This window comes from Typopeltis vanoorti, chromosome 4 (assembly GCF_054136105.1).
Source record: "Typopeltis vanoorti isolate ZY-2024b chromosome 4, IOZ_Tvanoo_1.0, whole genome shotgun sequence".
Lineage (NCBI taxonomy): Eukaryota > Metazoa > Arthropoda > Arachnida > Uropygi > Thelyphonidae > Typopeltis > Typopeltis vanoorti.
In genome coordinates, this window is record NC_143552.1 from 83207034 (window position 1) to 83232683 (window position 25650).

General features: G+C 36.7%; 1 protein-coding gene across 4 annotated transcripts in view; it reads left to right on the forward strand.

Moving 5' to 3' along the window:
- The window catches only part of LOC150107457 (uncharacterized), a 314828-nt gene that overhangs the window by 278100 nt on the left and 11078 nt on the right, over window positions 1-25650 (forward strand). For all 4 annotated transcript variants that reach the window (XM_090391886.1, XM_090391888.1, XM_090391889.1 and 1 more), the window contains 2 exons: window positions 10201-10316; window positions 23569-23655. In XM_090391886.1, coding sequence (XP_090248012.1) covers window positions 10201-10316; window positions 23569-23655 — 203 coding nt within the window. The remainder of the gene's footprint in view (window positions 1-10200; window positions 10317-23568; window positions 23656-25650) is intronic.

Here is a 25650-nt window from a genome sequence, read left to right on the forward strand (position 1 = left end):
CATACAACTATTTGCTGATGATGCAAAGATAGGCAGGGTAATAAGGAATGCAACTGACATGCACTACTCACAGAATGATCTTGCCAGAAAAAACTTGTCAGTTTCTTCTGGCAAGATTATGCCAGAAGAAACTGACCAGATGAGGGATCTTGGAGTTTTTAGTAGATAGAGAGCTAAATTTCAGGGGGTTATATTGCATATACAACTCAGAAGTTCATTGCAGTGCTGAAACGAATGACATGTGGGGATAAAGAAGTAATTTTCTCTCTCTACAAATCTTTGATCAGGTTTTTGATGAATCCTTTGACCTCATCTAGACTATTGTGTGCAGGTCTAGTCTGCTACTTTCTGAGGTGATGCAATGGAGATTGGTGTGGATGAAATCAGGACTGTAGAATGTAGATAATGAAAAGAGATTGAGAATTTGTGGATTGCAGACATTGCAACCAGGAGAAAGAGGCGGTGATATGTCTGCGTGCACATACCATATTTTTATGTTCCTGAAGATGGCAACGTGACGTTGCCGAAATATTGAAGTTATTTATTAAAGTTATCTTTAATTTAGGCCTTTAATTAATATCCTTTATATGCCTTGTTAATTCCGTAAGCTAATTACTAGTCATCTAACAGATAAGCTAGCTGCCACTTACTCTGCCACAACATGCCTAGAAGGGGAGGGAAAGGGGGGGGGGTTGAATATGGTGGTTGAGTCCACACAGTGAATACAGGAGTGATTGCCCACACTGCATATCCCTAATTTTTAATTATGCTATCATAAATTTTAGTAACTTGGGGGGGGGGGGGGGGGCATTTAAGTAACAAAAATATTTTTTTAAAATTGTTTCCACGTCAACTTTGCCATTTCGTGCTCTTAACTCTGACATAAATTACATATAATACCACTTACAGATATCTTAATAGAACTCAGTACCTCTACTGAGAGTCTCAATTGCTATCTTCCAAAACCTGTGCATTTGCCATAATTGACTTTCCATGGAAACAGATAACTGAATTAGCAAAGCTGGATAGTAAGGGAGTCAACTGCATAAATTTATATGTAATAAGATTTGTCAAAAATTAAATTAGCTGTATTCAAGGCAGTGTTCAAACTAATTTTTTAACTTTTGGATCTGAGAGCTGGGCTAGAAACATATCACTTGATCAAAAACAGGAAGTTACAGATATGAGAGTGGTGAGAAAAATTATGAGAATGAACGATGGTATGAATGGCGAACTATACTAAAAATGAAGATATTAGGAAGGCATTCAGGAATATGTGGGTAGAGCCAATTTAAGGTGGTATGGTCACATAAACAGAATGAAAGAGGAATGAACGATTAGTAAAACAAGCAGGTTTTTTTTTTTTTTTTTTTTTTTTTGCCAGGATGGCAGGTAAGACCCAGAGGAAAACCATGATCTAGGTAGATCGATACAGTAAGAAGTGCCTTAGAAGTCAAAAATATAAGATCTGAGATTATTGGAGTCCTGAGAGATAAATGATTAATTTGGAGGAAAATTGTCAATAAGAAGTTGGTATAGTGATATAAACTTTCATGTAGGGCTATCATAATATCCTGTATACCCCTCCCCTTGCTCCCTGAGGATATATATCAGGAATTTGATGATGATGACTTTCCATATTGGAAAATGACAAACCTTGAATATCCTCTCTTTTCATGCTCTGTCTCAAAATTTCAAAATTTGTTGGATTCTGAATGAAGAGAAATTTAGATTATTAATATTCCTTTCAGAATCCAACATAATCCCACCATGGCAAAGGCTACATTTATAAATATTATTTTATGTAAATCTCTTGTTATAAATTATTATTCATGTAATTGCCTTGAGTTTATTTATAAGTTTTATTAATTAATTTAAAATATGTGTTGACAATAATAAAACTCTGTATTGAAATATCACTCTTTTTAGTTTGTTTATTTCTGATTTAATATTATGAGAAACTATATATAAGCTTAATATACCTTATGTGAATTATAATATTTTAGTTTTTATTTATTATTACCAGTGTGTAAAGGTATAATGTTATGCAATACTTTTATTTTTATTTTGTTTCGTTTGTTACTATGGAGACAGGCGAGAAATAGCTGGCGCGTGCGTGAATGGCAAGATATTGTATTGAATTGAGAGAAGGAATTTGACATAAACCAGAGCACGAGAAACATTTTGGCGGGAAAATAGAAGGGAGGTATATAAGCTAAGAGCGGAGAAAACCGAGGCTCTTTTCTTTATCAGGACGGACCACTCAGGGATAGGAGAGCATTTTAGTATAGCACAGGCAGACGAGGAAAATACGGAGTAGCAGAAACGAATGCAGAGGATTGCTATAACTAGAACCTTAGTGCTATAATTAAGCTATTAAACTAGCGGAAAGTATTAGGCAACTGAGAATAATTCTAGAAGTTAAAGAATTACTGCATGTTCCATTAGTTTCATGGAACTTTAACTTCTTCTTCTACAGCTTCTCCCACTTAAGTGGGGTCACTGTTTGTTATGAGTCTCCTCCACACCTTCCTGTCTTGGGCTGTCACCACATCCAAGTTCTTCATCTTCAAGTCCTCTTCTACCAGCTCCCTCCATCTCTTCTTTGGCCGCCCACGCTTCCGCCTTCCTTGCACATCCATCTGCATGACCCTTCTTCCCACATATTCGTCCTCCCTCCTCATCACATGACCAAACCATCTCAACCTTGCCTCCTCTATTTTCGCTCCTAAGTTCGTAACTTTCACTCTTCCCCTGACATAGTCATTTCACAGATGATCCTTTCTGGTCACACCGCACATCCACCTAAGCATTCTCATCTCTGCTACTTCCATCCTGCTGATGTTATTTTTCCTCAGGGCCACAGTTTCTATAGCATATGTCATAGCTGGCCTCACTACTGTCCTATAAATTTTGCCTTTCAGATTGATCGGCACCCTCTTATCGCATAACACTCCAGCCATCTCCCTCCAGTTCCTCCAACCTGCTTGTATTCTGCATTCCACTTCCTTCTCAGCTCCTCCATCTTCTTCCACTGTTGAACCTAAGTATCTAAAGTCTCTCACCTTCCTGATGACATTTCCTTCCAGCTCCAGATCTGTCTCCTGGCCACCGCCCACTGCACAACACATATACTCTGTCTTACTTCTGCTCAGTCTCATACCTCTCTCTTCCAGTACTTTTCTCCATCTTTCCAGTTTAGTTTCCGCTTCTTCTCTTGAATCTACACACAGCAAGATGTCATATCGTACAACATTGTCCAAGGTGCATCTTCTCTCACCTCCTCTGTTACCACCTCCATCACAATATTAAACAGAAACGGACTTAATGCTGACCCTTGATGCAAGCCAACTATTACTTGAAAACTTTCTGTCTGTCCCAAACAGGTCCGAACACTTGTCTTCACATTTCTGTACATTTCCCGCACCAACCTGACATATTTCTCCGGCACCTTCTTTTCCCTCAGGCACCTCCAGACTTCTTGCCTTGGCACTCTATCGTATGCTTTCTCCAGATCAATAAATACCAGCTGTAGCTCCCTTTGTTTCTCTCGATATTTTTCCATCATCTGTCATAACCCAAAGATAGCATCTGTTGTTGATCTACCAGGCATGAAGCCAAATTGTTCCTTTGCAATCTCCACCTCCTCCCTCAATCTACCATCAAGAACCCTTTCTAGGATCTTCATTGTGTGGGACATCAACTTTATTCCTCTGTAATTTTTACAGTCTTGTGCATCCCCTTTACCCTTGTAGATGGGAACAAGAGTACTCTCCCTCCATTCCTCGGGTATATTTTCCTGTTGGCAAACTTTCATGAACAGGTCCCACAGCAGGTCAATTCCCTCTTCCCTCAGTGCCTTCCATGCCTCCACTGGAATTCTGTCGGGGCCCACCGCTTTTCCATTCCTCATCCTCTTCATGGCCTCCGTCACTTCCATTTTACTGATGTTCTGCACCATCCCCTCAGAAGGCTGCCCATCTCCTCTGTGAGTCCTTGCATTTTCCTTATTCAAAAGTCCCTCGAAGTATATTTTCCATCTGTTTCTTATGTCCACATCCCTCCATAATACTCTTCCTTCAGCATCTTTGATCTGCCTCACATGTAAGATGTCCTTAGCTGCTTTATTTCTACATTTCGCTAGTTGGTAAATTTTTCTCTGTCCTTCCTTTGTTTCTAATTGATCATACAGATCTTGTTATGCCATGGCCTTCGCCTGTGCCACAACTCTCTTGGCTTCTTGCTTTCTCTCTTTGTACACCTCTCTGTCCTCTTCCACTCTTGACTCATCCCACTTCTGCTTTGCCTTCCTCTTAGCTGTCACTGCCACTTGTACATCATTATTCCACCACCAACCCTCCTTCTGCTCTCTAATCTTTCCAGATGTCTCACCAAGCACCTCGATTGCACAGCTCAGGATTACTTTTGAATTATGTTTCCACCAATCTTGTACACTTTCCAGTCCATCCGAAATCCTCTCTAACACTCTCTCCCTAAAACGATTCCTCACACTCTTCTCTTTTAAGCGAAACCACTTAATTGTCTTCATCCCATGGCAACCAGAAGTTCTTATCTTCGATCTTATTTTAAAGTCTGCGCACAGCAGTCGGTGTTGTTGTGCTACTTGATCTGTTGGAATTACTTTACAGTTTGTCACAACCTTAAGATGTTTTCTTCTAGTCAAAATGTAGTCAATTTATGAGCTGTTGTTACCACTTCTAAATGTTATCAAATGTTCTTCCCTCTTGAAGAAAAACGAGTTCACAGTTGCCAGATCAAATGCTACTGCAAAGTCCACAACCCTCTCTCCTTCCTGGTTCATCATTCCCACTCCATGGCCACCATGCACCCTTTCACAGTCTCTATTCTGTCTTCCTATGCGCCCGTTCAAGTCTCCTCCGACAATCACCATCTCATTTTCTTCCAATTCCCTCATTTCTTCATCTAACACGTTCCATAACTCATCTTTTTCCTCTGCTGTACAACCAACTTGCGGGGCATATACACATAATACGACCACCCGCTCTTCTCCAAGACCCAATTTCATTCGCATGATCCTGTCGTTCCTTCTACCCACGTCCAGTACTTCACCCTTCATTCTGCCACACACCACAATTCCTACACCATTTCTTCCCTCGTTATTCGCTCCAGAGTAGAACAATTTATATCCATCTCCCAGTTCCTTTGCCTTTCCCCCTTTCCACCTTGTCTCCTGCACACATAAAATGTCCAACTTCCTCATCATGTCTGCCACCTCTCTTCCCCTTCCAGTCATGCTTCCAACATTCAGTGTTCCCACTCGCAACATCCTCTCCACCTGCTGGGCTTGCTTCTTTAACCGCACCCTCCCTTGATGCGGTAGCCCTCGTCCACTTCTCACAGCTGTAGGGCGATGTGGCTGTGCGTCGTTTAAGGGGTACGCCCTAGCCCTTATATCATTTTCTCTCCGACTCATAATCATAGTTTGAGTTGGCACTGAAACTATGATTATGGAACTTTCATGGAACTTTAACAGAGTGCTGAATTAATCAAATAGTGTTAAGGAAGGAATGAGCATTTTCCTTTATCCAAATACGTCCATACATGTAAAGTGCAACCATTAAAAGTTCAGTTATCATCGAGAAGATTTATTCTAATTAGTGCTGCCATAGTGTGCGAAATAAATACAGTTATTAAGTGTGCCCATAGTGAAATTGATGAGCAAAGGATTTACCCGGTAAGAACTGTCCATTTATGTGTTACTTCAGTGCAGAAATATATGTGTGATTCCTCCTGTTATTCCCCACATTAACTATAACGTTTTTTTGCTGAAATCAGCCGGAGTAAGAAGTATGAAAGTGAATACCTGTGAAGCAGTTGTTGCCACCGTTAATGTATTGAGACTTTGCTGACTGTGTGATAATAGTAAAAATTGTTATTAAGAGATTTTGTTATATTGAACTCTATTAGAAGTTAATTCAATGTTGCGAAAGCTCTAAGTTTGACAGCAGTGATCATAGATTGAATCTATAAGATGTTGTGACCTGTATGCTAAGATATTTATATTATTTTCTTGTCAGAGTTGAGCTTAAGTGTATATTATATGACCCTGAATTAAATGTTTTGTTTTATTGATTTTAAATATTTGTGTTTGCCTGAATCTTGTTTATTGCACCGTTCATAAAATTATCGGACCTAGCAGGAGCCTTAAAATTAAGAGATAAACTCGGCCTGTATAAGAAATAAAGTTACTATAAAAAAAATTAGTTATTGGTTAGTTCCCATAGACTAATCTAGATATAGAGTGGCGCAGTCTAAAAATATAAATCTCTCTATATTAAAATTAGTAATCAACCAGCAACTAATTACTTGTTTAAAAATTAAGTTAAAACAAGATGGCGGATCGAATACAAGGAAGAAGTACGATCCAACACTTTCCCTGTTCATTAACATTCATATGCTATCTGCATTCCTCTCCAGAATCTGATAACCCTTCTAGTCTAATACATTGTTTGCCTTTGAAGCTTGTTTGTCCCAGATATATAACAAGGTTGTCTTCTTTGGAGACTTAAATTCAAAACTCACAAGGGCTTCCCTTCTCCTGTCCCTCTGATTGAGCTGAAGAGACGATAAGATATTTGGCAGGGATCTTTCATAAATGTCCTAGCATGCCATAGTGCATAGCGTAGACACTTTTGGATGTATATACAGTAAAATCCCATTTTTACATTCCTGCAATTTGCATTTTCCTGCCATTTACGTCATTTTCTGTTGGTCCCGTCTTAAGGCCTATTCTTATGATATATTGTTTTCCTGCCATTAACAACTTGATGTAGATTTTATTTCCCATGATTTGCGTTTTGTTTCTCGGGTGGCAATACCGATTTTCGAATTGATTTCTGCGGAAATTTGCTCATTTCTGTTCCCAGATGGCGTTGCTTTCGGCTGTAGTTTTGTTTCCGCCATCACGGCGACTTGCAGCAGTAATCTAGTGATGAGCGATACCGTGATTTTTCAATCACACTAAGAATTGATATTGCCGAATTTCTGTAATGTAATTTAGCGTGTGAAAGTTGCTGTGGTGGATGATCCATGTTAGTAACATGGAAAAAAAAGACAGAAAATGTATTTCGGTAGAAGAAAAGATGGCAATTCTGTGACGTGTAGATTGGAATGCTGGAACATGTGCATTTATCAAAAGATCTTGGACTCTCCGTGTCCACTTTGAACACAATAGTAAAAAAACAGGTCAAGCATTGAACTCAATGCAAAGCAATCTGGTGCTATGTCAAAAAAAAAAAAAGCAAAAACAATCAACAATTAAAGATTTTTTTAAATAGATAAATGTAAGTAGTTGTAAATTCATTTATTTTCAGTTATTAAATTTTGTAATCTAGTATGTAGACTCATACTAGCAGTAAGTCATCTTTTAGCCTTTTTTTAATGTTTTTTTGCATTTCCTGCTATTTACACTTTTTTCCATCAGTCCCCTGAAAAGTGTAAAAAAAGAGGTTTTACTGTGTGTGTGTGTGTGTGTGTGTGTGTATATATATATATATATATATATATATATCCAAAAGAGGCTCCCATACATACATATATATATATATATATATATATATTTGTTGAAATTAGGATTTACTCGGGATGTATACATTTATAAAAATAAATTTAACTGACTAGAACCCGAGAAAGTATAACAAAAACCTTTAATACATCACAACTAGTTTCATCGGTGATCCGACTTCTTCAGGTGAGAAATAAAAACATAAGACATAAAATAACACGGTAAAAAATGAACTTTACAGCTTAATAAAAAGCAGAATAATAACAGTCATATTTGAATAGGTGACCGCGTGCTACCGTTGGCATGAGGAGAATGTGTGCGACAGCTAATTTTTGAGCGCCAGTACTGGATTACTGCGCTATGGGAATCGGGTAAATTGTAGCTAAGATTATTGTTTAAATGTGAAGGGTCCAGAACTATTTCTTTTGATTCGATGATTTTTCTTTCGAATTCATCCTTGCAAATATATAAATTAGTAGTGCGTTCCCAATCAACTTGATGTGGCTGTTCTTCAAGGTTAGAGTTTGCCGAGAAAAGGACATGACTGGAAAGGGCGCTCGCTCGTGCTCTACTGTAGGAGATGTCACGTCTATGTTCCTCAAGACGAAGTGAAACAGATTTGTCTGTCTAGCCAAAATAAGGTCGACCACAGTTGCACAAAACTTTATAAACACCAGGAAAATGCAGATGGTTGTGTTTTGGTTTTGGTAGACTCAGAAAAGAACGAAGTTTTGGCAGCGTAGTATAGTCGGTCTTTATGTTGAATTTTTTCAGAATCTTAGCTAGTTTTGGGGTAAGAGTGCTGATAAAAGGCAACCGTATATGAGTGATAGAGTTGGAGTCATCTTCTTGTCGAGGATGTTGGCGTGGTCTCTTCTATTTCTCAAAAGAAATAGTTCTGGACCCTTCACATTTAAACAATAATCTTAGCTACAATTTACCCGATTCCCATAGCGCAGTAATCCAGTACTGGTGCTCAAAAATTAGCTGTCGCACACATTCTCCTCATGCCAACGGTAGCACGCGGTCACCTATTCAAATATGACTGTTATTATTCTGCTTTTTATTAAGCTGTAAAGTTCATTTTTTACCGTGTTATTTTATGTCTTATGTTTTTATTTCTCACCTGAAGAAGTCGGATCACCGATGAAACTAGTTGTGATGTATTAAAGGTTTTTGTTATACTTTCTCGGGTTCTAGTCAGTTAAATTTATTTTTATAAATATATATATATATATATATATATATATATATATATGTGTGGAAGCTAGACCCTTGGAGATACTGAGAGCTGGATCAATGCAGAAGTTATACTTTTCATATATAGCTAGCAAAAATGGTGTATCACCATATTATTAAAATGCTCTTAATTAGAGATACCTCTGTTACAAATCAAATTATACTAGACAAATTCTTGTTTTAATCCTTTACCTAAACATGAGAAAACAAAGTTTAGACATATTACAAACTGTTTCTGAAACTTGAAATTAGCTTTATCTTCTTTTTCAGATTTCAAATGGTCCGTGTAACCTTGTATGTGACATTTGCTGTATACACAATCAGGCCTTCTGAGTCGATTCTATCTCTTCATAGTTAATTGCCTCCATTTTTTTTCCCTTTGGTTCTCTTCCTACCCATGCTAAAGAAAATGAAATTACAAACTAACTCGAAGATAATAATATACTACTTAACAAACTTCTTTCGTAAATTAAACATGCCAAGAAAGTATATTCGTGTTTAATCCTTTATCCAATTGTAAACAAGCAAAGTTTGCTTGTTTATAATTAAGATGAAGTGAAAGGACATTCACTTTATAAGATAAAGGGTCAAACAAGAATATAATTTCTTGGCATGTTTAATTTAAATTATAGCTAAGTGAAAAAAACTTTCTAAAACTACTTCCTAGCTGAAGTTACTCTAAACTAATCCTTCTCATGTGTAATTTTCAAAGTTGAGTAAGTTCAATATAAAATACAATATAGTACAATATGTAAATAGTCAAAAATTAAAATCATTATTTTAATAGTGCACAGAATTTCTTCAAGCTATATTTGTTATAGTGAATACAAAAAAAAAACAACTGAAAATTGCAACATTTAGTGCTTTTATTTGAAAATGTGCAGAGTTATTTGGAACCCAAAAAAGAATGATTGAGGGAATTTTTTTTCCCTTTAGGACTTTATTAGCAGTTTAGAATATTAATTAATAAAATATGTGATGATAAGATAATATTGAGCATAATAAAATAAATGGAATTCACTGAGATAAACAGGCCACCACCAAATTTTAGAAATCATTTTATTACTAATGATTTCTAAAATCATTAGTAATAAAATATTATTACTAATGATTTTACTATATAATCATTAGTAATAAAATATTATTACTAATGATTTTACTATATTTTGCAATTCACTATAGCAAACTACTTCTGTAGTTTGCTATAGTGAATTGCTTTTAACCTATTATTATATCCATGGTCTTGGTCTGGACTTTTTTTAAGCAGTGAGTGATGTTATAGTGACTGATTTTTTTATAGTGGTGCTTTTTCTATAGTGATAGTAGAGGGTAGAATAATATTATAATATTTATATTATGGCATATAATACTATAACCAGTTTCTTGGTGGTGTTAACCACATATTCTTCTTTCAGAGACTTTCTGTGTGGATGTTGCTGGAAGCAATAAAAGCAGTAGCAGTAACTTACAAGACCTGGAATTTGGTTCTTCCCCTTCACATTTCAAGTTAGAGGAATTTCATCTGGATAAAGTAAGAGAGCTCTTATTTATTTCTTTTCCCTATCAAATTTTCATGCAGCTAGAGGAATTACTGTAGGCTATATTCAAATTGAAATTTTATCCCCTCCATTCCCCACCACCATCACCAAAGTGTTCTTCTAATAACTACTTATCCAAATACCATTAGTGATTTGAAGTTTTAAAGGTGAATCACTCTTTTAGGTGAAACATATATAAACATTATAGAAAACTATATTCGAACCCAATATTTTACTCCTTGAAATTGCATATCACATATATCTTATTCATAAATCAATTAAGAAAATATCACACATTATAAATACTGGAGTGAGAGAAATCTAGAACCCCAGTATTTATAATATGTGATATTTTCTTAATTAAGATAACAAATAAATTGTGGCATCTGATTGGTCATGAGACCATGCATCATATATTTTTTAACACTGCTGAAAGATAAGTCATTTTTTTTTTATAACTTAGTTAATAATAATAGGTTAATTCATTATAGGTTTGTTTGTTTGTTTTTAATAAGAGAGAAATTAGTCAAAATATTAAATTAGCTGTATACAAGACAGTGTTCAAACCAGTTTTATCTTTTGATCTGAGAGCTGGGTTAGAAATAAAACACTTGACCAAAGACTAGAGACCACAGATATGAAAGTCCTGAGAAAGATTAGAATGTGAACAGATGGCATCAATGGCAATATCATATTAAAAATGAGGATATTAGGAAAGAACTTGACACATTGTTAGCATCCATGAAGTATTAGCAAAGCTACTCTCAGGTGGTATGGTCACTTAAACAGAATGAGAGAGGAAAGATTTGCATAACAAGTGTTCTTTGCCAGGATGGTAGGAAAAAACCCAGAGGAAGACCAAGATTTAAGATCTGATATCTTGACATTTAACAGATTCATTTGAAGGAAAATTGTTGATTGAAGTTAGTAATGATGTTTCATGTAGTATATCATAATATCCTGTATACCCTGCGAGGGTATGTGTAAGGAATTTCATGACGTAGTCATATGAAATACATGCATAACTGGCATAAATTTATTTACATCAGTTACAGAAATGAAAAATTTAGAATATTTTTCATAAACAAAAAAGTTCTCAAATGAGAAAGTATTGAAGGAAGGAAACATGCTATCTAGTTCGGTTGTCTATCCACACCATTAAAAGTTTCCCTTTTGGCAATAAGATTGTCACATTGTTTACAGATAACGTAAAAAAACAGTGCAAGTATGGTGACTCGTTATTAAGAGGGGTGATAGATGGCAGTGTAACTAAATCGTACTTACCGGGTGCGAAATTTAAGGATGTAAGTGAGAGTATTAGAGTGCAAAAACAGAGGGTGAAAGAATTAATAATTGTGGTGGGTACGAATGAATTGAAAGGTGATAAATTTTTTATGAGAGAGGACTTGAAAGTATTGTTAAAGGTAGCGAAAGAAAAGAGTGACAGAGTTAGAATGGTTAGTCTGTTGCCGCGGTATGACAGAGAGGAGTTTAGGAGGAGGGCCATAATCGCAAATGACATTATGCGTAGGTTATGCAGATGGTGTGGTGTGGAATTCGTGGACATGTGGAATGAGTTTGAAGGGCGAAAGGACTTATACAAGATGGATGGCCTGCATTTGAATGGACTTGGTGTGCGGAGACTGGAAAGAGTGTTGCTGAATGAAGTGAAAATGGTTGTGCAAAACCAGGGAAACTAGAACTACCAAGGAGGTGGGGATGGATGGATATGCAGACATCAGTGAGACAGATGAGTGTAAGAATGTATATAATGTACCCGAGCCAGCACTAAGGACAAAAAATGGGAATGGGTCATTTAGAATAACGTATCAATATAGGGGTGGGACTAAGGGATCACTGCATTTCATGTATACTAATGCCAGGAGTATTAAGAAGGAAGAATTTTTGGCCTTGATTGGCTCTTCCTGGCCACAGGTTATTGGCATTAGTGAAACATGGCTGACGGAAGAAGATATAGTTAGTGGGATAGAATGTGTAGGTTATAGTGTGTTTAGGAGGAACAGAGAGAATAAAATGGGGGGAGGGGTATTATTGATGATAGTTGATGAACTGCAGCCAAGGAGAATTGAAGTTGTATCGCAGGATAGTGAAAGGAGCTCATTTGAGGCTATTTGGTGTGAGATTGAGACTGGCAGAATAAAATATACAGTTGGGTGCTGCTATAGACCAGGTGATGGAATAGATGGTGGAGATAGTATGCATAGGAAAATTGATGAAATGAGTGGAAGGAGGGTAATTATTATGGGGGATTTCAACTATGATAACATTGATTGGAAAGAGGAGAGGACACATGTGAGGAAGGAAAAGGATTTTATTCATTTATTGAGGGATAACTATCTGAGACAGCATGTAATTGAAAATACTAGGGGTGTGAGAGTGCTTGACCTGGTAATAGCATCTGAGAATTTGACTGTAATGAATATGACCATGTTGCCACCTATTGGTGAGAGTGATCATAAGGTCTTGACCTGGGAGGTGGCTAAAGGTGTGGAATTTTCGATTAAGACAGGGTATATGTGGAATTACCGTGCTGGCAAGTATGACAAGCTTAGGAGATTGCTTGGATCAGTGCCATGGCATGTACAACTGCAAGGGCTGGACGTCGATGGCATGGGAAGTGGTCAAGGAGCATTTACAGGAGGTAATGGCTGATTGTATACCTAGGGTCCGAATAGTAAAACAAGTAAGGGTTAAATGGATGAATAACACCATTAAGCTTGAGCTGCAAAAAAAAAGAAACAACTGTGGAGGGAATTTAAAGAAAGGGGTGACCTGCAGGCACACGAACGGTATAAAGTGCAGGCCAGAAAGGTAACGAGTGTGGTAAAAAAAGCAAAAGTGGATTATGAAAGGAAACTAGCTTTGCAAGCAAAAGAGAATCCAAAACACTTCTTTCAATATGCTGCAAGCAAGAACAAAACTGTACATGGCAAAATGATTTTAAGGAATGACGATGGTAAGGAGGTCACTGAATCAGTCGATATAGTGGAGTTACTGAGCGCACACTTTGCAAAAACATATCATCCAGGTGGTGACATTGAAAAAATTAAGGAACCATTAGTTTATATGGGAATAGTGATGAATGAAGTGGAGGTGACCAGTCTATTACAGAACCTTAATGTGAACACATCTGTGGGATTGGATGGTATACCGGCATGGGTCTCGCGTGAAGCGGCTAAAGAATTATCAGTGCCCTTGACCATGTTGTTTAATCTGAGTCTCAGATCTGGCTTAGTCCCGAAGGTGTGGAAAGAGGGGAAAATAGTTTCACTGCATAAAGGAGGATCCAAGACTACGGTTGCAAATTACCGAACGATCAGCATATCAGGAGTCGTTGTCAAGGTCTTAGAGAAAGTAGTCAAGGGAAAAATACAGGAATGGATTGATGAAAACGAGATACTGTACAGGGGACAGCATGGCTTTCTGAAGGGTAGATCATGCTTCAGTAACTTGCTCAAGTTTTATAACAAGGTGATGGCTGAACTGGATAAGGGAAATGGGTTTACAGTGATACTGCTGGACCTGGCAAAGGCGTTTGACAGGATACCACATGGACTACTAATCCGTAAACTACAACATATGGGAATGGATATAGGGTTGGTGAGATGGATAGTTGGTTGGTTGATGGAGAGATATCAAAGAGTAGTTTATTCAGGAGTAGAGTCCAAAAGACGGCCTGTGACTAGTGGTGTGCTGCAGGGTTCTGTTCTTGGACCACTGCTGTTTAATCTGTTCATTAACGATATAGGGAAGGATCTAAGTGGAACAATTCATTTGTTCGCTGATGATGCAAAGTTGGGTAGGGCAATAGTGAATGCAGAAGATGTCAAAGTCTTGCAGGATGACTTAGATAGATTGGAGTTCTGGGCTAAGGAGAATGTATGTCAATTTAATGTGACAAAATGTAAGGTTATGCATTTTGGGGTGAAAAGATTAGCAGCAGTATACCACATTGGTGGAACTGTACTCCAAGAGATTGATGAGGCCAGGGACTTGGGAGTGTTGGTGGATAGGGAGATGAAGTTTAGGGGGCACACTGCAAAATTAGCTAAATCAGCTCATCAACTCACTTGGTTGTTGAAAAATACCTTGACGAGCAGAGACAAGCAAGTTATTGTACCTCTGTACCGAGCCTTGATAAGACCTCATCTCGACTACTGTGCCCAGATTTGGTCACCTCGGTTCCTTCTTGATGGGGAGGAGGTGGAGAGGATCCAGAGGCGAGTGACTAAGATGATAACAGGTCTATGGAATGAACCATATGAGAACAGGTTGAAGATTTGTGGGTTGCAGAAACTAGTTGATAGGCGGAGGAGGGGAGATATGATTGAGACATTCAAATTGCTAAAGGGATTCTATAGGATTAATTCAGAGGATATTTTTGAGATCAGGACTGGTGGTGGGAGAACTAGGGGACACCTATGGAAGCTGGGCAAGAGTGTGGTTAGCAGGGGTGTTAGAGCTGGGTTCTTTACTTTTAGAGTGGTAAATGAGTGGAATAAGCTGCCAGAGTCTGTTGTGGGTGCTATGACAGTGAACGAGTTCAAGACAAGGTATGATAGATACTGTGAGAATGTAATCGCATAGTTGTGTGGACATGATGTTTAGGGCCTCCCTCGATGAGTCTAAGGGCTCCTGGAGTCGCCCGAAATAATAATAATAATAATAATAACTGTAATGTATTAACCTGGTGTAACACTTTTCGCTTCACTAAGAACCTCTTTGTTTTTAACATAATAACAACAGTAGTGCAAGGTAAGTTTAGCCTGTGTGGCCTATCTCAGTATTTGGTACACCATTGTCACTAAATTTAATCATTTTAATCTGTGTATCTAATGTAATAGGTTATATGTCTTATTTTTTACTGAAAAGTAACAGTACCTTACTTTGATTTTTATCTGCTTTTGCTAACAACAATAAAATGCAGTAGTCCTCCAATTTTCACTAGTGCTCTGCTCCCTAACCTGGCAAATAAGTGTGTCGGGGGGGGGGGGGCTGTAAATTATAAGTTAAAAAGCGTATAATTCTCATCTAAACACCAAAACAGAGATAGAGCAAGCAGTGATATCATAAAGAGAGTCCACAAAAACTATGCATTGGTTGATTCATGTGAATGTCATATCATCAAAACCATTGTATGAGCCAGGCTTTCACCACATCTTATAAATGGGCATTGATGATAATTGAAAATCATCATATGAGTGAATTGTCATAAAGCAGATTGGATTCTGATTCAAGGATACATAGTGGTTTGTCGGCAAATTTAGTGCTCCTGTAACGTTGGTGATTTTGGTCTGTTTTTATTGTGTTTTCCCTTAGAAAATTAGCGTTTTTTAGTATACTAGTGTAGATTTTAGTGTTTTATAGTGTATTTAGTATTTTATCATATAATTTTATTAAGATATTTCAATATTTAGTATACATTTAAAATGCACCAAAAAAGGGCAAGAAAGGTAATGCTAAAAAAAGCACTGCAGGCGAGAACAAGGTTAGCCCTGCCAACGAGATTATTGTACACGTGGAGGAGGTTAACGAAATTGAATTAACCACCAAAATATCGAAGTTGAAGCAGATCATCAGAGAGATGATGCAGGAATTGCAAAAAGTTGAGAGATATTTAAATGAGCATAGGGAGAAAAAGAAAAATGAACAGCAAAATGAGAAACAACAAAGCAAGGAAACAGGTAAGTCAGGAAATAACGGAAATCAGGTAAGTGATGTTGTTAGTAAAAAGAAAGAAGTTATTTGGTATGGTGGCTCTATAATAAAACATGCTATAGATGACCGAGTTATAACATCGAGCTTTCCTGGAGCGAAAATTAAAAATATAATGCAAGTAATTCAAAAACAGAAAAGAAAAGTAAACAAAATCGTAGTTGTAGTAGGTACAAATGATTTAACTGGCGATAAGTTCACTATGAGAGAGAGGACATGAAAGGGCTGTTGGAAGAGGCAAGAGTGAGAAAGTGAAAATCGTTAGTATTTTACCTCACTATGATAAAAATGAATTAAAAAGAAGGGCTATGATGGCAAACAATTCAATGCATAGGCTATGTAGAAAGAATGGATGTGAGTTTAAAGGAAGATTGCATTTGTATAAGAGGGATGGCCTACACCTGAATGCATTGGGTATCAGGAGTCTAGAAAAACTAATAACTGGTAGGAGACCTAACACAGAAAGTCAGGGAAACTAAATGATAAAGGGAGGAATGGTGTGAATGTGAGTGTAAGAGCGACAATGTTATATAACTGTGTTAATAATGGGAATGGGCTTTGTCATGGAAATGTTGATGTGGCGAGAACGATTTTGAGTTTGTGTTTGTCCTGTTCGGACCCATCATATGTGTAAGGCATTTCAGAATAATAGAGATCTGCAAGTTGTCCAACTGTGTCAGCCAGACTGTAGACAAGACAATATAAAAGAACAAACAGGTAGATTATTATGTCTGTACACGAATGCTAGGAGTATCAGAAACAAAGGGATAGAGTTTGTTGCCTTAGTCAGTATGTTGCGACCTCAGATTGTAGGTAATAGTGAGACCTGGCTATCAGAATCAGACCTACTAACTGATATCGAGTGTCGTGGGTACAGCATTTTTAGGAAGAATAGAGAGGATAGGAGAGGAGGGAGCGGGTGTGCTGCTAATGATATCGGATGACTTAAATCCAGTTAGAGTTGAGACCTATGATTGTATTAATACTACTAACAACATTTCATGTGGCAATGAGTTTGAAGCCATCTGGTGTGAGGTGGAATCTAACAAAACAAATTACATAGTGCGGTGTTGTTACAGACCTGGTGGATCGGTTGATGAAGAAATGCATCACCAAATAGAAAAGATGAGTGTGAAAAGAGTAATCATAATGGGAGACTTTAATTATCCAAATACTGATTGGGTAACAGTAGAATCTCATGAGAAGAATTAAAATGCATTTATTGAGCTGTTGTGGGACAACTTCCTCAAGCAGCATGTGACAGAAGGAACTCGAGGTCTAAGAGTGTTAGGTTTGATTATGGTGTCAGAGAGCATTTCAGTTAAAGACGTAACTATTCTGCCTCCAGTTGGTGACAGTGATCATGCGGTACTCACTTGGGAAGTGACTTAAGTTTATGAATGTTCCATACTGAACTACAAAGCAGGAAATTATGACTAACTGTGAGGAGTATACTGACTTCAGTGGAATGGGATCATTTGCTGAATGGAAAGAATATTGACAGTGCATCGGAAGCATTTAAACAATACTTAAATGATGCTGTAAAAATATGTCATTTATATTGGAACTGTACTCAAAGAGATTGATGAGGCAAGGGACTTGGGAGTGTTGGCAGATAGGGAGTTGAAGTTTAGGGGGGGGGGGGGGTACATTGCAAAAGTGGCTAAATCAGCTCATCAAATCACTTGGATGCTGAAGAATAGAATACTTTGACGAGCAGAGATAAACAAGTTATTGTTCCTCTGTATCGAGCCTTGATAAGACCCCATCTCGACCACTGTGCCCAGATCTGGTCACCTAGGTTTCTTCTTGATGGGGAGGAGGTTGAGAGGATCCAGAGGCAAGTGACCAAGATGATAGCAGGTCTATGGAATTAACCTTATGAAAACAGGTTGAAGATTTGTGGGTTGCAAAAAAGGGGAGATATGATTGAGACATTCAAATTGTTGAAGGGTTTCTATAGGACTAATTCAGTGGATATTTTTGAGAACAGGACTGGTGGTGGGAGGACTAGGGGACATCCATGGAAGCTGGGAAAGAGTGTGGTTAGCAAGGGTGTTAGAGCTGGGTTTTTTACTTTTAGAGTGGTGAATGAGCAGAATAAGCTGCCAGAGTCTGTTGTGGGTGCTATGACAGTGAATGAGTTCAAGGCAAAGTATGATAGATACTGTGTGAATGTCGAATAGTTGTGATGGACATGATGTTTAGGGCCTCCCTCGATGAGTCTAAGCGCTCCTTGGAGTCGCCCGTAATAATAATAATATATCTTAAATTATTAAATCTTTGTTGTCTGCTGTGCCTTTGTTAAAATCTGTTTATCTTATCCAAAACTTAACTTTAATTTTATTTCAATCTTAACTTTATCTTAATTTCAACAGTCATAATTCAAGCTCTTAATACGTTGCCTGATTTAATCTCTTAAATTTCAATCCTCTTGCTCAACTTAATTCCCCCTACCCCCTTTGCCTTAAGGCCATAAATATTATTGTTCACGTGCACAAAACTTTCAGAACTAAGAAATTGCCTCTGGCTGCAGCCAATCTCTTTGTCTGAACAACTGGCATTTTTCTAATAATAAATTTTCAAAATTGAATTCTAAATTGAATTTTGAAAATTTATTTGAATGCCGACTGCGCCATCAAAATTCATAGATAGGAGTTGAATATACTTCCAAAGAAAAACACACACGGAACTTTCCTCTCTCATTTATTACTAAATCTAGCAATGCAAAATTTCTATTCTACAGTCGTGGCTACTCAAAACTCTAGGAGACACAGATTCGAATTTTATAAGCAGTGCATTGGTATGCAGGAATCAGGTAAATTATTTGACAAAGAAATCAATTTCTTGATATTTAATGCATGTACAAAGGGGTTAATACTAAATCACAAGTTAATTCAGTTTCTGCACTTCAACAGCAACTCTTGTTTGGAAATGCAATTAATCCTCTTTGGTAAACAATTCTCTTAAAAACAACGTGTCTATGGTATTAATTTAGGTAACACAGTCACACACAAAGCAATTTTACACATGCTAACAAAAGGCAGGCTTAGCTAAAAACACAATATTAAGCACATGATATTTCACCTTAAACTGATGCTAATTTTTCTCTCACACAACTGAACAAGATAGTTCAATGATTAGCTTAATTCCTACAGTCCTCAAGTACTATAATCAAAAGAAACTTTAGACAAATCACCGTCACAAATTCTTTCTCTAGTAAAACAATGTAATAAACCTTGCTTTGTAATGGCCGTCTAGTCCACTCTAGTTGATTGTTGAAATCACCTTCCTCTGTTACTTTCTGACCTTGGCAATGCACACACACGGGTACCTTTTTCCAAGATTGATGAGGTTACTTCCTCTCTTTGCAAACGTCAGGAAACTTGGCGGCATGAAAATCTGATAATAACTTTCTTCAAAAACAACTCAAATGAGTTATCTTGCACTTTTGGCATCTAATGGCAGGAACACAGGACTCCGACCTTGAATCGGCACAACTTTTCCAAACTTAGATCAAGAACAAAACAAAGATGAACTTATTCTGCTACAAATATCGATACGGCCTTCCGCCTGAAGACAATTCACCTCTGCTAAAGCCTATGAAAATTCCTGTTGGTAACTACAAACCATCTCCGACGACGATTAGCAAATTCTGTTGCGACTCTGCAACCTGTGACCTCCCTTGCTGTAACTCTCATCGTAATTTACATAGTAACCTCGTCACCCATATTGTCATAACTTTATTGGCCAATGCCTCCCCTTTTTATCTTGTTCATTTGACCTTGGGTTCTGCCATGATTTTAATCCCTTGGGTACTTCATGGGTCTGCACTCGCCACCTTTTTCCGTTGTTGCATTAAGGCGGGAAACCCCTCACATACTTGCCTTTCGCAATAGTAATTGCCTAAGGTCATAAATTAATCCATCTGGAATATTTCTTTGTCTGGAACTTGCCTTTGTAATTTTTAATTTATACTTAACTTTCTGTTGTTCTTTATAAAATTTTGGCAGGTACATTATTTAAAAATTCACTAAACATTTATTTCCATATTACTCAACATTACAAATTTTGTTAATTAACCACAAGTACTTTGTATGAATTTTCATTTTCTAGTAAAATCGGTATATAAGGTATTTTTGTATAAAAAACCCTTTATATACGATTTTACAATGCGATATCAGAATGTGTCCCAAGAGTTCGAAGAATAAATAGGGTAGGAGTCAGATGGATGTGTAATCTTATTTCGTAAGAAAAGGACAATGTGAAAGGAATACTGGGAATACTGTTTGCATAAGGATGACATGTGAATGTTATAAGCTGCAGGCTAGAATAGTCACAACTGTTGTACAGAAAGCAAAGGCTGAGTATGAAAAGAAACTGGCTCTGCGTGCTAAAGACAATCCACAAGAATTCTGTCGACATGCTGCAAGTAAAAGAAAGAATGAATATGAAAGAATAACTCTTCTATATCCAGATGGCATGAGGGTTACAGATGCAGAAAAGGTTGTTCAGTTAATGAGTGCCCATTTCGTTAAAAGCTATCAACCTGGTGAACGCAACATCGAACTCACTGTTACCTCTTTGCTAGATGAAGAAACATAGGTGTGTGAGACCGAGGTATTAGAGCTGTTGCACAAATCGAATAAGAATTCAGCAATAGGGACTGATGGAATATCAGCACGTGTGCTAAAAGTGTGTTTGGATAAGAGGATGACTGACTGACAGATACCAAAAAGTGGTATACGGGTGATCTGAGTCTGCAAGGTTTAAGGTAACAAGTGGTATACCACAAGGATCAGTGCTTGGTCCACTGTTATTCAATCTGTACATTAATGATATTGGGAATGATTTGACAAGCGACATATAGTTATTTGCTGATGATGCAAAGATAGGTAGGTTAATCAGGAATGCTGCTGATTATCCTACCTATCTTTGCATCATCAGCAAATAACTGTATGTTGCTTGTCAAATCCTTTGCAGAATGATTTGACAAATATGGGCATGATTTGTGGGCATGGGAAAATGGGTGTCAGTTCAATGTCAGTAAATGTAAAGTCATTTGGAACTTTGGAATGATTGGATATCCAGTGTCGTATTATATTGGTGGGATTAAACTGGAAAAACTGATGAGGCTAGGGATCTTGGAGTGTTAGTAGATAGGAAGTTGAGGTTCAGGGACCATGTGGCAAAGATTGCAAATACAACTCAAAAGATAATTGCAGTGCTGAAAACTAACGTTCACATAAAGATAAGGATGTTATTTTGCCTCTTTACAAGGCCTTGATAAGACCTTACTTGGACTATTATGCACAGATCTGGTCTCCTGGTTTCCATTGCGATTCTGATATATTGGAGAGAGTACAAAGGAGAGTGATATTCCACAATCCTGATAAAAATGATATCAGGATTGTGGAATACTGATTATGAAGACAGATTGAGAATCTGTAGACTGCAGACAGACACTAGCAAACAGGAGAAAGAGGGGTGATATGATTGAGACTTACAAACTTCTGAAAGGGTCATACAGAATTTCAATTGATGAAATTTTTCAGTTTATTGAGGGTGGAGAAAGTACAAGAGGGCATCCTTGGAAGCTGAGAATGAAGGCTGCCAAGAAGGGTATGAGGGCTAGATTTTTCTCTCAGAGGGTTTTGTGTGATTGGAATGGATTACCTTTGGATGTTGTGAGTGCACGCAGTGTGAATGAATTCAAGAATAAGTGTGATAGCTGGTGTGTGTGTGTAGTATGTACCTCTCTCGATGAGTCTCTGACTCCCTAGAGGCCTCTTAATAATAATCTGAAACCCTGCTCTAGATACCAGATGTAAATCTTTTCCAAGCCACTTCAACGCCTCCAATGAGTAGAATGGAGTGATCTTATACTTGCAATGTAATTCACTCCTGCCTTAAGACAATCATGAACACTCCATGGCATGATTTGAACTTGCAACCTGTTAGATGGAGAATGTATATGCCACCTAGCTGGCATAACAACGTAGGACACATACAAAAAGAAAAAAAAAATCCTTGTATAATACTACTATTATAATTGATTTTCATTCTTTTTTTCTGATTCTAGTTAGAGGACCTAGAAGAGTCATTTTATCTGTCTGTCTGTCCATGCAAGGTATTTTGGACTCTGGCTAGATGGATTTTTTTCATATTTGGTATTTCATCTGATCAGCCCATTTGCAAGAGCACAGAGAGGGTATACGTCAAAATTATATATCTCAGTAACTCCAGGATATATAATTCACTCTGTTCTGGATTGAATTAATTTATCAAATTTGTGATTTAGGATGTATACAAGGTGTCCTTGTGATTTCAAACTAATGTTAATAACTTTGCATTAGCTGTATGGAATGTAATCAAAAATAGTATTACATTTCTTTATTCAAATTTGTTGAGTCATTTCCATTTGGACCATGTGTAGTAACAGAATTAGGCAAAACAAAATTTCATGTCTAGAGTATATAAACCAAAAAAGGGATTTATGTTTAATGGAATGTGTTTTATAGAAAGCACCATTGCAAAGTTCATATTTGGTAAATATGAACAGCGATCCTAAATCAGTGAATTCAGATGATTTGCAATGCATATGCCCAAAATGGCTCTAAGTTCAGTTATTGTAATAATGAATGTTTATGAAATATGAAATATATCATTGTATGATTCCCTATGATAATTTCCTTGTTTGCATATTTTAATAACACTACTAGTACTGTAAAAAAAAAAAAAAAATCAGCTAACGCCTTTTTATTCCCGTATACGGGGAGTAGGCGAGGTGGGGCCCGGCCCCTATGGCCCCTATAGACGAGCCGCCCCTGCCTGTAAGGAATGTGGAGAATGAAGGAACGTAGACTGGGGCTTTTTGACCCTGTGTCCATTCTTCTCCTTCCTGTGGTGTACCCTTTTTATATATCCATCTGGATACCTAACAGATGAGAATGGGGTAGCAATTTAAGACTTATCTGACTAAAACTGTATTCTGTGTTGACTTAAAATGCACACAGATATGATGGTATTATGAAATTACTGAAATGTAGTCAGTCCTAGAGAATTGAAAACAAGGTATGAAACCTTTTGTATATGTCTTTCAATTTTTAGTAAACCTTAACTTACTTGGGTGAGGTGGGGGAAACTCCACACGAATCATTCAGCATGGAAAAAACTTACTCGTGTTAGTTCAAGGATTTTTTTTTTTTTTGTTGTTGTTGTTATGGCTTTATGATCATTAATAGCACTAGTTTTTATGATCTGATTGTTCTGACTTGCTCAGCAGTATAATATATCTCAAGTCATGAATGAACGCAAGTATAACTTTAAATTTGGGAACCAAAAGTAAATATATTTCAGATGCATTCCCCCCCCCCCTTCCTCCTAAGGTCAAGTCCATAACCATTAGAGGCCTGACTTCACTGTATAGACTATGTTTTGAGATGTTTATATATACGTATATATATATATATGTAATTATATGTGTTCACTTTCTGTATATTATTACAGGTTAAATCCTACTTTACCCCTTCTGATGATAGTTCAGAAGACTATATTAAACCAGTTCGAACTTATTCAGTAGGAAGCCGGCCTCAGGTTTGTAGCCAAGTTAATTTTAAAAAGTTGCTTTTTTTAATTGCATTTATGTAGCATATATTTTGATTTTGCTATGACAAATTTTTTGCATATTTTGTTTATGCTTATAGTATTTAAATATAAATATAAAAATCCATTATGCGAGACTTAGATCACATAGAAAAAGTAGGGTTATGTTCCGAAATTATTTTTTTTTTTTTTTTTAAATTACATAAACAGTAATGACATACTCAACAAAATATATTTTATTTAATTCAGGTAATTCATGTAAGTTTACAAAACATATAAACTATGAAACAAATACATAGTATAAACTTATAAAATTACAAATTATACATAAACTTCATTGCACATAATGCATAAATGTTTTAGGCAAAATAAAATAAAGTGCATATTTTAATTGTCATCACTGTCTTCAAAACAAACATTTCATAGATGTTCTTTATTTACGAGTGGCCTGACATTGTCATCACTTGAAATCTCTTGGACATCATTTGTATAATTCTCATTGCATACTTCGGCTGGTTTAGTTATCAAGAAGTCAGTAATAAGACCTTGCTTACCATTATGCTGCAATTTTTTTTTTATTTATTAAGTTCATAATATGGAGCTAAACAAATATCCAATTGTCTTGTGAATTTTCCAGAGCACTCCACTGAGGGATCATTATCCGTAAAATAACTTCCTAACTTTCTTGCCACGTCCAATCCTGCTAATTTCTTTAACCACCTTACTGGCCATTATGGATTAAATACGCATCCTCATATGCTTCGTATCCATCATATATTTCAATGTAATATCAATGGTATTACAATTTTAACATGCACTTCGCCTTCATGATAACCTTGACATCTATAGACGTCTTGGCCGGTAGCGTGGTTAAACTGAATTCTTTAATGGATTCATCATTTAGAATGATGAATCCATTATTAGAAGCTTCAGCAGAACTTTCTCTGCCATTTGGTTCTATGTCATCTATTAATTGTACTAGTTCCTCCTAATTTAAATCTATTTCTCCATAAGTTAATTCACTAATTTTGTTTTCAACTATATTGCAAAAGTCCTCTAAGTGGCCATTACTATAAAAATAATTTTTTTACATAAAAAAAGCATTACATATTATATGTAACTCACCAGAAAATAAATACTCAGCTTGAGATTAACACATTTATGATTTTTAATGCGCTTTCCTGGCAGCAAACAAAGACAGTTTTCAACAATAAACACTTTATACAGTAAACAGCTGACATACATGTGTGCTAAAGGGTGTTTCCCCTTATATAAATTCGCTACTTATAACTGTATGCACGATAAATTTAATGAAGATAAAATTAGATTTTTAAATCGCGCTGTGAAAAATATATGAAAAGATAAAGGGTTTCTGTAATTTGTAGACTGTGTTATGTCGAAACCGTGTTGTATAAGTACCGCGTTGAACAAGAGTTATTACAATTTGTAGATCACATTATATCGAAACTGCATTGTATAAGTACTGCATTATATGAGGGTTACCTGTATCCTAAATATTTTTTATTATTTTTAATCACTACAATAAAAATATTGCTAACGGTTTGAATTAATAGTGGCAGGGCAAAATGAATATTTGGAATTTGTGGGCTATGATTTTCTGTTTAATAATAATGTTCTGTTAGATCATTTATGAGAGTGGTCAGAAAAGTTCTCAAAATTCACGATAGATGGCAACAATCTTGGCAAGATTTTTTTTTTTTCTAAGTTGGTACATCTGTCATAAGCATCCATGTGCAAGTCCTTCTATCGAGTAGTTTGTTTATACAGCTGTCTGAAGCAAAAGTGTTGTCTGTATCCCTTGAAATGCATAAAATTGAGTATCGTGCGGTTCTAAAATTCTTTGTAAAAGAAGGTTTAACGTCAAAAGAAATTCATTTGAAGTTCATAAAAGTTTGTGGGCCACTCTTCTCCTTCGTTTTTGATAATTAAGAAATGGGCTGCCAAGTTCAAACGTATCCTGCCAGC